At 38.9% G+C, this 15,395-nt stretch overlaps 1 protein-coding gene across 10 annotated transcripts in view; it reads right to left on the bottom strand.

Annotated features, from left to right (window-relative positions):
• LOC134205148 (calexcitin-1-like) overlaps positions 1-15,395 on the bottom strand; it is a 120,376-nt gene that overhangs the window by 5,600 nt on the left and 99,381 nt on the right. For all 10 annotated transcript variants that reach the window (XM_062680108.1, XM_062680112.1, XM_062680109.1 and 7 more), the window contains exons 6-7: positions 7,708-7,784; positions 6,731-6,866 (exon numbers count right to left, since the gene is read on the bottom strand). In XM_062680108.1, coding sequence (XP_062536092.1) covers positions 6,731-6,866; positions 7,708-7,784 — 213 coding nt within the window. The remainder of the gene's footprint in view (positions 1-6,730; positions 6,867-7,707; positions 7,785-15,395) is intronic.

The raw sequence follows: 15,395 nt of genomic DNA, 5'->3' as shown, positions 1-15,395 counted from the left end.
GATTTTGGGTCGGCGCGCCGCCGATCAAAATTTTGCCACGCCGATGACTAATCGCAATAAAAAAAATCGATTAACTTAAATCGAGTCGAGCCAAGCACGAGTCACCGAAAACGGCCTAATACTTGATGTCGAAATACGTAACTGTGAAGAAATACAGCGTGGTGGAATTAATTGGAATAGTACTAAATTAGTCTTATGGCAGTTCATAAATGTTGATAAGGTGGATCTCGTCAAAATTCAATTTCAAATCTACCTCAAGCGATGGTGTGCCTAAGTCGGTGAAGTGACATTGGCTTGGTTAATTAATAGGTTGGTTGATTAGTTTGAGAATTTGAACTTTATCTAGTAATATAATACATAAATTGTTAAACTGATCTTTGGAATGCGTTAAGCCAAGGCTTCATTCAGTCGGGCACCTAAACTTGTAGGTAACTCGAAAAATAGGTTTGTTGTGGTTAAGCTTTTGTGGGGCCTGGATGCATGACCAAAGCGTCCCCATTCTTAAAGGATCTGGCATTGTACAGGAAAATTATTGCAGTTTAGAAATTTCAAGTTAAGTTGCACATTAGACTCCCGAGTAAGTAATTTAAATTTTGAAATCAATTTCTAAATATAATTGACAAAACCACTTGCTGAGCATCAGCAAAGCACATATTCCTGAGCAAATATTACGAGCATCCGTTAAAAACACTGCTTATTTTCTTATTCACAGCCATTATAACCCAGAACTGGGGCGTTGTCGCCTCGCTGCATAGTATTTAGTCAAATTATTTAGTTAAAACGTCAGGTATTTTCAAACATTACGAAAATTTAATTTTTATTTCTTGAAATTATTTAATACTGTATTGTAAAAGCCTTTTCGTAAAATTCCTGGAATTTCTGAGAATATTCGAAGAAGTATCGTTTAAACATTGATTTATGAATTCTTTCGAAAAATACTCCAGAAATTAGTTCGAAAATAAATCAAGAAATGTATTCAATAATTCCTCCAGATATTCCTCCGAAAAGTTTCTTTTAAAAAACCTTAGAGGATTATTTTAGGAATTCTTCCTAAAATTTGTTTGGGTATTTCTTTGGATATTCCTTACAAAATTTCTCCGAAAATTGCTTAAGAATTTTTAAGAATATTTATTTTTATTTCTTCAGAAAATCATTCACGATTTTTTTTTTCGGAAATTGCTTAAAGAATGCTTGAATTCCTACATTCTCCTTCGGATACTCCTTGAGGAATTTCTTTGGTAGTTTCTGTAGCAATTTCTGCGGAAATTTCTGAAGGAATTCCTTAAAAAATTCCATTCGTTTTTCGGAGAATTTCTTCTTTCCTTTTGAAAATGTTTCAGCAATTATTTCATGAATCGCTGGAAAGAAAATCTTCCAGATATCCACAAGAACTACATTCAAAATTTGCCTAAGGAATTTCTTCAGAACTTCTTCCAGCAACTGTTTTTAAATATTCTCCGGGAATTCTTCCGGAACTTCCTGCAGGAATTTCTTCGAAAATGCCTTCATCTTCCCGAAAGTCTTTTGATGTTTGTGTTCTATTTATGGATTTTTTTTTTCGAAAATTCTACTACTACAACTATTCTTATACTACAATACAATTATTCTACTAAATTTTCGAAAATTCTACTACATCGCAAACAACTTCATTTTCAATCAATTTCAAAGGATTTCCTGGAAGATCTGCTGAAAAAAATCCGGAGAAATCTCCGAACGAAATCTCGGAGATTTTTCGAATAATCTTTTAAAGAAGTCCCTGGAGGAATTTCCGGGCGGTATTTTCTTGATTATTTAAGAAATAAAATTCTAAAGGATTTTCCAAATAAATTTTTGAAGGCGTAATTCAAGAAATTTGTGTTGAGTCAATGCAGGAATTTCAAAATAAATTTTTGAAGGCATTCCAATGGAGAACCTGAATGGATTTTCGAAAATAATTCGTAAAAGAACTTTTGAGTTTTTGAAGGTAAAATACTTCCATGGAGAATACCTAAAAGTATTTCTAGATGGATCGATATTTTTGGTATTTTTGATGGTTTTTATGATGGAATTTTCGAAGGAATTCTCAAAGGGAATCACGAAGAAATTCCTAATAGAATTTCAGAGAAAATGCCAACTGGTATTTCTGATGTAATTCATTAGTTTCTTCAAGAATTCCTTTGGAATTTTCCCCAGTAATTTATTCGCTTTGAAGATTCGTCCAGGATTCGGAAAATTGCCTCAAAATGTTCTACACAAACCCCTCCTGAAACGAATTCCAGAAAGTTCTTCGGAAATTCTTTCGGGTATTCCTTAAAATTTACCTCAAGAATTCAGGAACGTCAGAATTTGCTCCACGTATTCCTTTGTTTCAAAGAACCTTAGCAAATTCGTTAAATTTCGTTCTTTTGGAAATTCCTTTGAAAATTTCGTAGGAAATTGGTTTAGGCATTGCTTCATAAAATTCTTCAGGAATTCTTTCGTAATTCCGAAAATATTTCGAAAATATTCTAGAATTCCTCTAAAAATTCCTTCAGAATTTCATTCACAGATTCTTTCGGAAATATTTTTTATTTTTTTTATATTCTTTATTTGAGTGATTTCTTTCGGAAATATGTTTAGTCTTTGAAAGTTTGCTTTGGAATTTCTTCGGAAATTAATACGAAGGATTATTTTAAGAATTCTTTCGGATTTTTTTTAGAAAAAAAACATTGGATTTTTTTTTTAGAAATTCCTCTAGGGATTCCTTAGCAAGTTTTTTGACAACTTATCCTCAAATTCCCATAGGAATTCTTTCAGAGCTACCTGAAACAATTCCTTGGGAATTTCCACGGGTAATCCTTTGAAAATGCTTTGATAACTTTAGGAAGTAGTTCTTGGACATTTTCCTCAAGGGTTCTTTCTAAAATTACGTAACGCAACACTTTTTGTATGGAAGGTTTATTTTTTGTATGGATCGTAACGCTCGGCTTGACCCCCTCCCTCCCCATTCAAAGTTACGTAATTTGGCCCCCGATAATTCCGGCACAACATTCTCCATTTCTTTTGATTTTTTCAGGAATCTCTTCAGAAATTAATTTAAAGAAATTTCTTCGGAAATTGCTTTTGGGAACCATTCGGAAATTCTTCTAGGAATTTCATGGAGCATTTTTTCGAATTTACTGATTTTTCTGCGGGAATTCCTTCGGTTCCCTAATGTGAACTATTTTTGAAGTACGTGCTACCGGGCAAAATTATATAATACCTATACTGCCGTTCTACACATAATTGTCCCATGTTGCCTTTGAAGAAAAAATCCAAACTCGAGTCAATTTGTCCCACTAAATTTCAGGTTCGATTAGATCTTAAAATTTAACAAATATTTTTGGGATGTTATGAGCGTAGGCAGAACTTTTCCAGGACATAAAATGAATCACTACTTATTCAAACGGAACAACAACTTCATTTTTTCAGTGGGACAAATTGACTCGAGTTTGAGATTTTTCATCAAAGGTAACATGAGACAATTATGCGTAGAACGGCAGTATAAGTGTCTGCGTGTCCAAACCTTTGTTCCTTATGACGAATAAACGAGTCTACATTTAGCAAGCAAACAAGCTAGTTTGGTTTTGTATTTCTTCGGTATGATTTGTGAGAAGTCAGTCGTGGGATCAATAGTGAGATTGGCCAAGTTCGGACGAAATATTTTACACTAACTTCTTTCGAAAAATTCTTCAGAAATTTTGTCAGAAATGTCTTTATAAATTCTTTTCCCTCGGAGAGTCCTTTCTGAACCCCTTCGAAGATTTTTTTCAACAATTTCTTCGGAAATTCTATTATGAATTCTTACGGAAACTATTTCATTCCTGAATAAATTTCCGAATTAATCCTGGAAGAATATTTTATGGTTTTACCTTAATGGAACCTTAATGGTTTTTGAAAAAATGCCTATATGAGTTTCCGCAGAATTTCTTATAGGGTTTTACAAAGGATTTTCTAATGAAACTTAGAAAAAAGAATCGTAGTTTCCTCCGGAAATGCCTTCAGGAACTCCACCAAGAACTTTTTGGCATATTTTACCAACTTTTGAGGAAAATATTCAATTTGATTGGTCATCGTGCCCAAGTCTTACTCAGCCGAGTTCATTTAAGTTATGTTGATCATCTATTGAGATTTGTGCATACAAGAACGCGATGTGGGGAGTAAAATGTCCATTGTGGTTGTCATTAGTGGATTCCATCGTGAATGTCCTTCCAGGATCTAAGGGTCACAGCAGGTGAACGAAGTAGCACTGCAAATTCTCTAAATATACTAGATATGCAGCTGCTCAAACCACGCCCAATTGTATATGTAACTCAAAGAATAATAGTTTTTTTTCTGAAATTTAGATATATTGAGAAGTAAATCGACTGAAGTTTACCAAAATCCTGAATTGGAAAAACTTTTGTAAAAAATATTAACAAACTAGCCCTAAGACACCGAAGTCTAATTCTTAATACTGCTCAAGGGTTACGAAAAGTGAAGCAGGATTCGTTGTTAAATTTTGATTATTTAAAATCAGAGAATAATAAAATAGTTTTAATTTAAATAATATTTTGAGATCAGGTACTTATTAGTGTCACTGGTAATTTACTATGGAATGTGCTGTTTGATGATCGGCAAAAATAGAATATTACAATTTTATTCCTCGATTTTTATACGGGCGATTCGTACCGTGCGAATTAAAACCGCGTGAATTCAAAAATCCGCGTAAAAATTGATTTTTTTAGCCATTGATTTTTTCATACACGCCGGTTCACGCCGCCGATAAAAGCCAACGGCGCGCCGCCGGGGCAAAAGTGACCACTACGTCGCCGCCGCCGATTATATGACCGGCGCACAGGTCTAGCCAATAGTCGAAATGTAGGCAATTTACTTTTAAAGTGCTTTTTCAACATCACCTGACGATATTGTATTTTTCAATAGTCAAATGCATTAAATCAATTCTTTACTATAGTTGTATGGAATCTTTGAGTATTTACTAATCGACTCATATCAAAATCTCAAGAATCCGTTGAAAAACGGCTGTGTTATTGGCTCGTACGTGAGTATTTAGAGAGGAGCGTGAGTATTTAGAGTGACTAACGGCTACACACATTCTTCATCGGCAATTGTACTGATCAAGAAGAGGTTGTGTGTGCTATTTGCCAGTCAGTCGTCAAGCCACTTCAGTAGCCGCTAAGTGGTTAAGTTTTCAGAACATTGTAAAATAATGTCCAAGTCGGGTGGTCCAATACCCGGAGGCAATGAATTATTGGCAGTGGCTGATTTTCTACTCCCCGCTGCCACATCCAGGCGCTATAGTATATGCGCAAAATAGCCAGCAAGAGTAAACCGCCAGAAATTTGTATGGCGAAAGACATCTAACGTAGGTTTTCTCAAAATAAGGAACTCTTCATGAAAAAATATTTGGTACCGGTTATGAAGGATGGTGTCCGCTACTACGCCTACCAAATATTTTTTCGATGAAGGTGCTTAATGAATCGCCTGCTTCGAGCGTGCTTACAGCGGCACACTAGGAGTTAACTTTCGGAAATCAGTATGGCGAAAGGCATCTAAGGTTCGATTTCTCAAAATTAAGCACCTCAATCGAAAAAATATTTGGTAGGCGTAGTAGCGGACACCTTCCTACATAGCCGGTACCAAATAGTTTTCCATGAAAAGATCCTAATTTCGAGAAAACCCGTGTTAGATGTCTTTCGTCATACAAATTTCTGGTGGTTAACTCATGCTGGCTATTTTGCGCATATACTATAGCGCCTGGATGTGACAGTGGCGAGTAGAAAATCAGCCACTGCCAATAATTCATTTTGAGAAATCGAACCTTAGATGCCTTTCGCCATACTGATTTCAGAAAGTTAACTCCTAGTGTGCCGCTGTAAGCACGCTCAAAGCAGGCGATTCATTAACTTTGATTGAACTTACATTCAGGGAAATGATATTCGGATAAATTACATTCTTGGGGAAATTTCATACGGGTAATTGGTTTTCGAAAAAGAGTCGTACAATCCTAGGACACATTTTTTTAAATATCGATTGTTGCCTAATTAATTCGATATTACGCTGACCCTAGTAACATCACCGTTGACAGAAAACATAAATCGGTGGCTAGTTGCGGTGGGTACCCATTTCAACGGGCAACTTAGAGCGGAATGCTTTTAATGCAGCTAGCAAAATGTTCACCCACAACGTAGTGCCAGATTTTTGGCCAGAAGCCAATTGGGACGCACCAGCAGTCACCCGGGCCGGTGTCACAAGCTGTGCACTAGATTCGGGAGCTGTGGAAGATAGAAAACCCGCGCACTGCATCGTTTTGCAATTCGAACTGGCTTACTAAACGGTGCTAAGCTACCCGTTTTTTGGGGGTGACACACGATATTTTAATGAAAATTCAATAAATATTTATCGCTATCTAAAATGGAGCCAATCGACATGGAAACTATAGTAATGTGCGATGGTAGATTGGAAGGCCTGCAAAATGGAACGACGAAACAGTCAAAAGTGTATTTGCTTCTCTTTCCAAAAGTCTGCAGATTGTTTTAATCGATGGCCGAATTTCAAACAACATTCAATCCGATTAAAGGCTGGTACTGGTAGGCTGGTTTGCGGGGGAACATAAATTAAATCCAGTGGCTTCGCGTTTATGCAAACGAAGTCGTTTGCGAGCATTTTTATGAGGCAATCGATGAAATGATTTTTATAATAAACCATTCTGTGTGAATATTGTATGACTCACCTTTGACATCTTACGGAAGGCTTCCTGGCATTCATTTTTATCTGGGCCGTAACTGGAACAAACGATTGAAAACTCTTCTGCGTCGATACTGCCATCGTTTGATGCATCTTCCAGGTCAAACATGAAGTTCATATATCTGTAACGAACAAAATGGGAATTATATTCACCATATTCAGTATGAAATATAATACACCATGCAAACAAATGTTTAAAAATGACAATCAAATTCAATATAAACGCCGACTTTTGCGGCTTTAGTATCAGTTTCATTTCCGCTGGGGATCAAAATAAATTGAATTTACGCTCGAGCTGAAGGTTTCCGGTTGGCGTGGTTAGTACGATTCCGGAGCGCTTCTCCAAGAAACAACTAGTTGGTTCGAATTAGTTCCGCACAACCAGTTTCAAGGTGAAGAAGTATTTATCAGGAGTATTTAAAGAACATACAGTGGTGGTTCGGCTTGAATTCGAAATCTATACCTAAATAATATTTGGTTAAATTGAGTTTTTGTATATCGTAAATGCATGCATACATATTAAATGTGACATCGCTTAATTTTATCAAATTTTTCACTTAGGGTTGCATGAAAATCGTCACTTTCAGATCAGGTATTCTTCATATTTTTTGCTAACAGTAAACTATTGGCAAGTTGTTCCGAAAACATGGGCTTGTGCTGTGCATGTCACTTGCACCTCTTAAAATGTTCTGCCTTCTACGTGCCATCAGGTTGGTAACGGTATAGTGGAATAGATGATTTCAACCCCTCATTCATAATTTCCAAAACACTAAAGTTTTGAATGATATCTCGATTTATATATTTTAGTTTTAATAAGCAGCCAAACGTGAAGATTTAGATTGTTTTTCATAATTTCCATGTTTCTAGAAGAGTATTTGACCTGTACTTAACACCATTTCTGTAAATTCTGTCGCTGTACCGCTTTTTGTAATGTTTTCAAGCAAGCGCATTTAGTACACTCACCTCAATTGCCAATCGAGGACGGAATTTGGATCTCGTGCGTACTCATCCCACATTTTGCACCATTCTTCCACGGAAACCTGTAACGAAAGAAAAGTAGAAGTAGAATATAAACTGCTATGAATGCGTTAATGCATTTTCATTCAGTAACCAAATTATTTCATTAAATCGTGATGAAACAATAAAATCATGAGCCACATCAATTGGAAACATGACCATAATTCATGATTGCTTGAAGCGTTAACCATAAGGCCGTATCTGTCAACGACTCGATGTAATCGGCAAAGACCCAGGCAATAATAAATAATCGCGGTTTGATAATAGGAACATGGAGCTGCAAGCCGCTAGGTTTCGCAGGTTGCGAAAGGACAGTCTACGATGAATTACATCCCCGCAACTTCGACGAACTGGCGAACTTGGGAGCACGCGCACAAGACATACGTTTTTCAGCTCCGGATATCCAGGAAATCCAGGAGATTGGCCGACTGAAAACAACAAGCTCCTGGGGTACCTGGATACCTGGTTGGCTCAAGCGTCGATACACCTATGCCTGGCATATTGTAGAGCTCCATAATCGTCGGTCTTGGGCCATGTTCCTCCAGTTCTCCCGAACGTTCAGAGTCCTCAGGTCCGATTCCACCGCGTGCAGCCAGCGTGTTCGTGGCCTTCCACGAAGTCGCCGGCTCCTATCTGGTTCTCTGTTGAATATTTTTTTCGCTATTCTTTCTTCCGACATTCGTACTAAGTGACCACCCCACTGAAGTCTGTCGTATTTTATTCGATTCACAATATTTTCTTCTTTGTATACTTGATACAGCTCATGATTCATGTGTCTGCGCCACATACCACTTTCTAGTTTCCTTCCGAGTATTGTACGCAGCACTTTTCGCTCGAAAACCCCGAAAGCTCTCCGGTCTGTCTTTTTCAACGTCCATGCTTCAAGTCCATAAAGGGCCACTGGTAGAACCAGAGTTTTGTATAGAGCATATTTCGTTTCCGTCTGCATGTTGCGGGACCTAAGCTTGTTACGTAATCCGTAACAGGCCCTATTCGTAGCAGCAATACGTCTTTTCACTTTAAGGGAAACGTCATTGTCACATGTCACAAGCGTTCCAAGGTAAACAAATTCATCAACAACTTCAAACACATCCCAATCAAGCACTACCCCTGCACCAACACCACTAGGTCTTCCCCTATCTCTACCTGCCACCATGTACTTTGGCTTGGTAGAGTTAATGGTTAAGCCTTAAGCCTATCCTCGCCGTGTCCCTCTTCAGTGGGACAAAAGCCTCCACTACTGCTCTGCGATCGATTCCAATAAGGTCGATTTCGTCCGCAAATCCCAGGAGCATATGCGATCGTGTGATGATAGTGCCGTTCCGTGCATGCCAGATCTGGATTGCTGCTCACTTCCGTGTTTGAGAAACTCGACCGGGATCTCGTCCTTCCCAGCAGCTTTACTGTTTTTCAGCTCGTTTGAAGCCTTCTTTACCTCGTCCAACGTTAGTGGTTCCACAGCTAGCCGTCGCCGAGTATGTCCATGCTGCTCCTTAATGCACCTTCATTTCCACCATTCAACAAATCTTCGGAGTGCTCTTTCCACCTGGCTGCTACCAGTCTCCCCTCTCGGCCATTGCACATGGCGGGCACTGGCGCAGTCTTATGCCGCGCGCCATTTACAGTTGCGTAAAACCTCCGCATATCGTTTCTATCCATATTCTCCTGCGCTTCAGCTATCACACTCTTTTCGTGTTGCCTTTTTTAACTGCGGTAGATTCGTTTCTCTTCTGCCCTTACCACACTGTACCGCTCTCTGTTGGAACTGGTACGAGCCACTACCCGATGCATAACAAAATTATAACTCAAATCTATCAATGGTTGTTTTTTAAAACAACGTGTGTTATAATCACATAATTTGATAAAAATGTGTCCTCGGCCAGTTTTATTTCATATCAAAATTATAACAACATTAGTTAATATACATAACAATAATACGCAAAATAATTGCTTACATTTTTTGTACATATTAAAAAAACGCAGGTAATTACTTGATTCTTTGTTCGATATTTATAGCCAGTATAAAGTTAATTGTCTACATTATGGATGGAAATCCGTCGTTGTAGAGTACCAGATTTTTATACGTGATGTAGGCAATTACCTTGAAAGTAGATTTTTTTACAGGATAATTATATCAACAATTGTTATAATGTTGATATAAAGGTATCAACCTCTGATTTAATTGTGTTACGGCTAAAGGGATTTTTTATTTTTTTTATTTTTGTTATTTTAACAACTAACCAGCCAAATTTATAACACATTTTGTTACAATATTTTTCTGAAATAAATAACTCCCCTTGTTATAATTTTGTTATGCATTGCTGATCGGGTAGCATTCGACTCATAGCAACATTTTTCTCGTCCGTCACGCTGGCACTCCTCATCAAACCAACTATTTCGTTGGCGTCGTTGTGCAGTGCCTAACACTTCCTGCGCTGTTGTAGTCACAGCTTCGTCGATATTTTCTCACAATTTGTTGACGTCGCCAGATCCGGTGGCATCTCCTACCCGCTCGTCCAGCTTCTGGTGGTACTGTTCAGCAACTCCTTCAACTGACAAGCGTTGGATATTCGTATCGTTCTGTTGTTTCGTGAATCCGTGACGCTGGAAAGTCACGCCCGAATTTACAATCACTACAAGGTAGTGATCCGAGTCCGAACATCGACTCGACCTCTGAAGGACCTTACATCTAAAATACCCGAGAAATTTCGTCCGTCGATCAGCACGTAGTGTATTTGTGAGCAAGTGTCTTTACTTGGATATTGCCAGTTGTGTTTGCGGATATTCTTACGTGCGAAGTAGCTATTGCTGAATGCCATCTCTCTAGCAGCAGCAGAGGTTACCAGTCACAGACCATTATCGTTGGTAGCGGAATGAAGGCTTTCCATACCAATAACAGGGCGCAAGAAACTTCCTCTTCCGATCTGCGCATTGGCATCCCCGATGACAATCTTTACATTGTGTGTTAGGCACTCTCCATAGACCTTATCAAGGCTCTCATAGAACTCAATCTTCATGTCATCAGGCTTATTGTTCGTTGGGGCATAGAGGTTCATCAGGCTATAGTTGAAGAATTTGCCCTTCATTCTCAACACGCAAATGCGGTTTCTTGTCGGCTTCCACCGGATAACACCCTTCACCTGCTTCCCGATCACCATGAAGCCAACTCCTCGTTCTGCTCTGTCACCGCCACTATAGTAGATGTGATACTTGAATGAAGTGTTCGCGATGGGGTCCACCGTCCGAAATTCACGTCCTCCAGTTCTGGGTCACCGTATTTTCTGGATTGCTGCCACAATCACGCCGACCCTCTGCAGCTCACGAGCCAGGAGCCCAACACGTGCGGATTCATTCAAAGATCTCATGCTCCAAGATCCGACTATCCAATCGTTGTCCGTCATTCGTTGCCGGGTCTGTTGCCGTTGAATCAATCCGATAGCTCTACTTTTGCCTTTCTTGGTAACTATGAAATCTTCGGTAGGCTAATTTACCAGGGTTGCGCTACCTACATCGCGTTGGAGGGGCTGCCTTCTCGATGCTGACACGATGCAACATGGTGTGCACAGATTAGTTTAGAGTGGCACTCGTTGGCACTCGAACGATGATCAGCCGCCCCTTACATGAGGAACAGACGCTGTTTTGAGCCGCTCCTAACATGGAGAACAGACGCTCGATCAGATTTGCACCTCCGGAGAGGAGCAAATCCCCCCTTCCCTGTCAGCATGCGACCACAATTCCCACCGGGGTTGATTACCCGATCTTCCCTAAGGTTGCTCGTATCTTGGCCAGCGCCATGAGGAGGTAGGAATAGGAGTTGCTGGGTAAGAGGCTAAGGACCGCGTAATGGGATCTATTTTATTCCTTCTGGTACGCGAAGTACCAATGGTACGCTTTGCCCAGCATTTGCCGTGCGAGTAACGGACCATCGCCCTGCTGGTATACATTACATCCTATCCTAAGAAGAAGGAAAGAAGTACATAGAAGTCCTGTCGCCCTGTACGGCCATAAAGAATAGACATTCAAAGTTGCAGACCTTGGAATTCGTGGAGCTTTTGACAGGAAGAAACTGCCTTAGCGCCACGGCGTGGAGGAATATGAGAAATGGCGCAGATGCATTAATCACGAATTGAACCACGAGACAATAATAAAATAAAGAGATTACAGTGGGTTGTACATATATTGCATATGCCGACCAGAGACCAGCAAACGTGATGTGCAGCAGAGAACCTGAAAAAGGACACCGTCTCCGGGGATGATCCCGCACTTGCTGGCTTTTTGCAATCGAGAAAGATGCGCGTGCGGCCGGTGTACAGAGAGACGATTAGCGATTAGCAGCCCACATTACATTCGGATTTGCTCCCGACAACACGAAGTGGACGACCATCATATGTAGGTAGGCATTTCAAGCAACTTGTTGCGAGAAAATCGGATGAGCATAAGTGCCAAAAAAGTTTTTAATTTTGCACATTTAGATGTGTTTGAGCACAGAGAACAGACGTTCATCTTCATTCGCGTGCTTGTGTAAAAGTTTGTACTGGTCATTTTGATGTATGTCGTTATGCCCCCGTTGCGCGGTGCTAGTGTGCCGATAAATATGATTAAAATTTGCCGTGTTTTACATTTTAGCGCTAGTGTTCATTCCGAATTGCTCCTAGGCTCGATCCTAGGAGGCAGCACTACATTGTTTATGAAGTGTATGCCAACGCCATCACTTAGTGAGATTGAGTTTTTATGTCGGGAAGCCTGTGTTGGCGGCGCTGAGGTGCGATTTAAATCTTTACACACGTTTTTACCGAAATTTTGTTCGAACATCCATGTCTGTTCTCTGTGGTATGAGTATGTTGGCTAAAACTTCTGATCTCTTTAACTGATCAGCCCAATTTTCAATGATAAACAATAAGATGGGATTCTCCGTTCAATGCGATTCGTTGTAAGTACATCAGTTGAGTGTCTTTTTGAATATTCGCTGGATTGGATTTTGGGATCAGAAGTATGAATTACGGCAGACTTCAGTGAGCTGCCCATTTAGTACGAATGCCGAAACAACGCAAAAAATGTTATGTTGCTAAGATTACTTCCAGTTATAATTAACTTTATTGACTTTCAACGCTCGAATTTGCCTGTAATCACATCGAACATTAACAGTTCTCGAAAGGCATTATGCTTATAAGTAAGATCATTTATAGTCTCCAATTAGTCTCCAATGATAATATATATCTGGCTCCTAGAAATTATTAATCAGCTTAGTGCTTAAACCTGAGCGCTCTCTCACGACGAAATAGAGCGAAAAATAATTCGGTGGAGCATCTGTGGTGAATGCTTCCGCATACCTAGTTAATTAAAAAGTTTTTTGATTTCATTACGCTCCAGACTGTGGATGAAACTCAAATGTTGCGCTCAGCACACGAGTCGGGATATAATAAAACTACGCGATTCGAAACGACCGGATGGGGATTAGAAATTTCATTTGCATTTCATTTTGGTCCTCGGATGGTCATCATCAGCCAGTGAGATCAGCGGACTGTGTTTTTTCGGATGGGTTGAGAAAAAGCTCAGTTGAGGTGTATGGTGAGAAAATGTTCGTGTTTTGCAGACACCCACATCAAAGCAGTGTTTTAATAGTTTGCGCTAACATCATTGGCATGTGGATTAGCATAATTTGGCACAATTCACTCCCGTAATATAAGGATTGAAATGCACAGTCAGGAGTATTAGCAAACCAGTTAGATTAACTATTGTTTGCTTTGGATGGGTTAATTAACTAACTAACAAGATATTCAAGAACCCCAATAACGCATTCATATGCATACGTTTATGTTAACTGTTGTTCATAAATAACTGAATGGGGAGAATGGAATTCATGAACCCAGATTTTCATGTTATGTTATGTTTTCATGTTAACAATGAAGAATGTGTGATAAAATTCAAATAATCTCATTGTTTTCTTGTATCGTGTTTGCTCCTAGTTGAGAAAAAATACGATAACAAAACGGGTAAGTGAAATCCACGTCATATTTCTCCTGTGAACTCCAGCTCCAGTAGAAACGAGGAGGAACTGTAAACAATATTTTTACGACCATTTTTATCCTCTCGAAAACAACTGACCACTCCCTTGTTTGTGTACGATCCCGGATAGAACACTCAGAAGGGTAACAAAAAATTCAACAGGGACCAAAATAACATTGCAATAAAAAAGCCTCCAAATATATTTATATATTCCACTGCTTGTTCTCAAACGTATACTCTTTAAACTTCCAGATATATTGGGTTTTTAGGGCAGGTGCATTTATGAATTATTGTGCAGTTGATTTTAATTCGCTTAAGCAAAGTTGTACATGCTAAATTCAATTTCAATATTTCCCATAGCGCATCTAATTGATCGAGCAATGCCTTAAACATTAGAGGGAGGGGTAGTGTTTCAGTTTGGTTCAGGGGAAGAAATAAGAGCAATCAACGCCTCAAAATAAAATCAGCTTAAAAAAAATCCTTATTATTCCACCTAGGAGGTCGTTCAATAATGATGCCACGGGTTTTAGGGAGGAGGTATCTAACCAGTCGTGTATGACACTTTGCGGAGCCGCAATTCTTAAGTATGACATAATACAGTGTAACAGTCAAAAAATCAAGCAATTGCATTCAACTTCATTTTAAGCTGATCCAAAATTATTTATCAGATCGCACACTGCTGGTAAACTATCAAAATTCGAAATCTGATAGATTACCTGTTAGAGCTGGTGTTCCCAGAAATATAGATTTACTTTCGAGACTTCGAAACGATACGAAATCAAGATCCATTTAATTCGAAATTTTTCGAAACGAAACGAATTTTTTTTTGCGGAAGTTTTATTACAATGGTTTTACATTATGTACGCAATTTTGATTCCACTTTTTCTAAGTCAAATAACTGTTTGGCGACCAATACAGGTATAATAACAGAAAAGGCAGTTTGTGATAAATCACCGCATTCTCGCCGCATATACCACTGGCGATTAGGCAATACCCCAGCATTTGTGCCGCTTTCAAAGGAATTCATCGTGGAGAGTGTGCTCCCGAATATGATCAATTTTATATCAGTTTAATATCAGTAAGTATAAAAAATATAGACATTGAGGGACTTTTCATATATGGATTCCAATTTCGTTTAAAACCTTAGTTCACTTAAGAATTATGTAATTATGCTGAAGCATACTTCATATTGCCTTGTCAGCGTGGTTTTATAGTATTGAGCTAAGTCAAAATGAGAAAATGAATGCTTAGATTTATTTGATTACTTTTTTTTTTTTTCATGTCATTTATTATTAGGCTCAGTCATGTTTAACATTTTGCGGAGCCAATATCAGATTTTGCAGTATTACAAAAAGAAACTTATTCTAATTATCAATAAAGAAGAATTAATCTAATCATGAGAAACTTCAATTTCGTCCACCCTAATATTGAATGCTGCTGCTATCCTTGCTTTGTCATCCTCTATTATAAGCCTACGTTCACGTTCATCTTCAATCCATTCGTACTTAGGCACACTGAACCGTCTCTTCCCAAGCGATGGGTCCGACGAGCGCAGGATGGGACTGTTGCCTTTCTCACTTGTAGAAGGATCGGCCGCATCAACTACTGTATCGGAGTCTGCGGATTGC

The sequence above is a fragment of the Armigeres subalbatus genome, chromosome 1 (assembly GCF_024139115.2).
Source record: "Armigeres subalbatus isolate Guangzhou_Male chromosome 1, GZ_Asu_2, whole genome shotgun sequence".
NCBI classification, from domain to species: Eukaryota; Metazoa; Arthropoda; class Insecta; order Diptera; family Culicidae; genus Armigeres; species Armigeres subalbatus.
The sequence above is the reverse complement of the archived record's forward strand: the minus strand, read 5'-3'. Positions and strand labels throughout refer to the sequence as shown.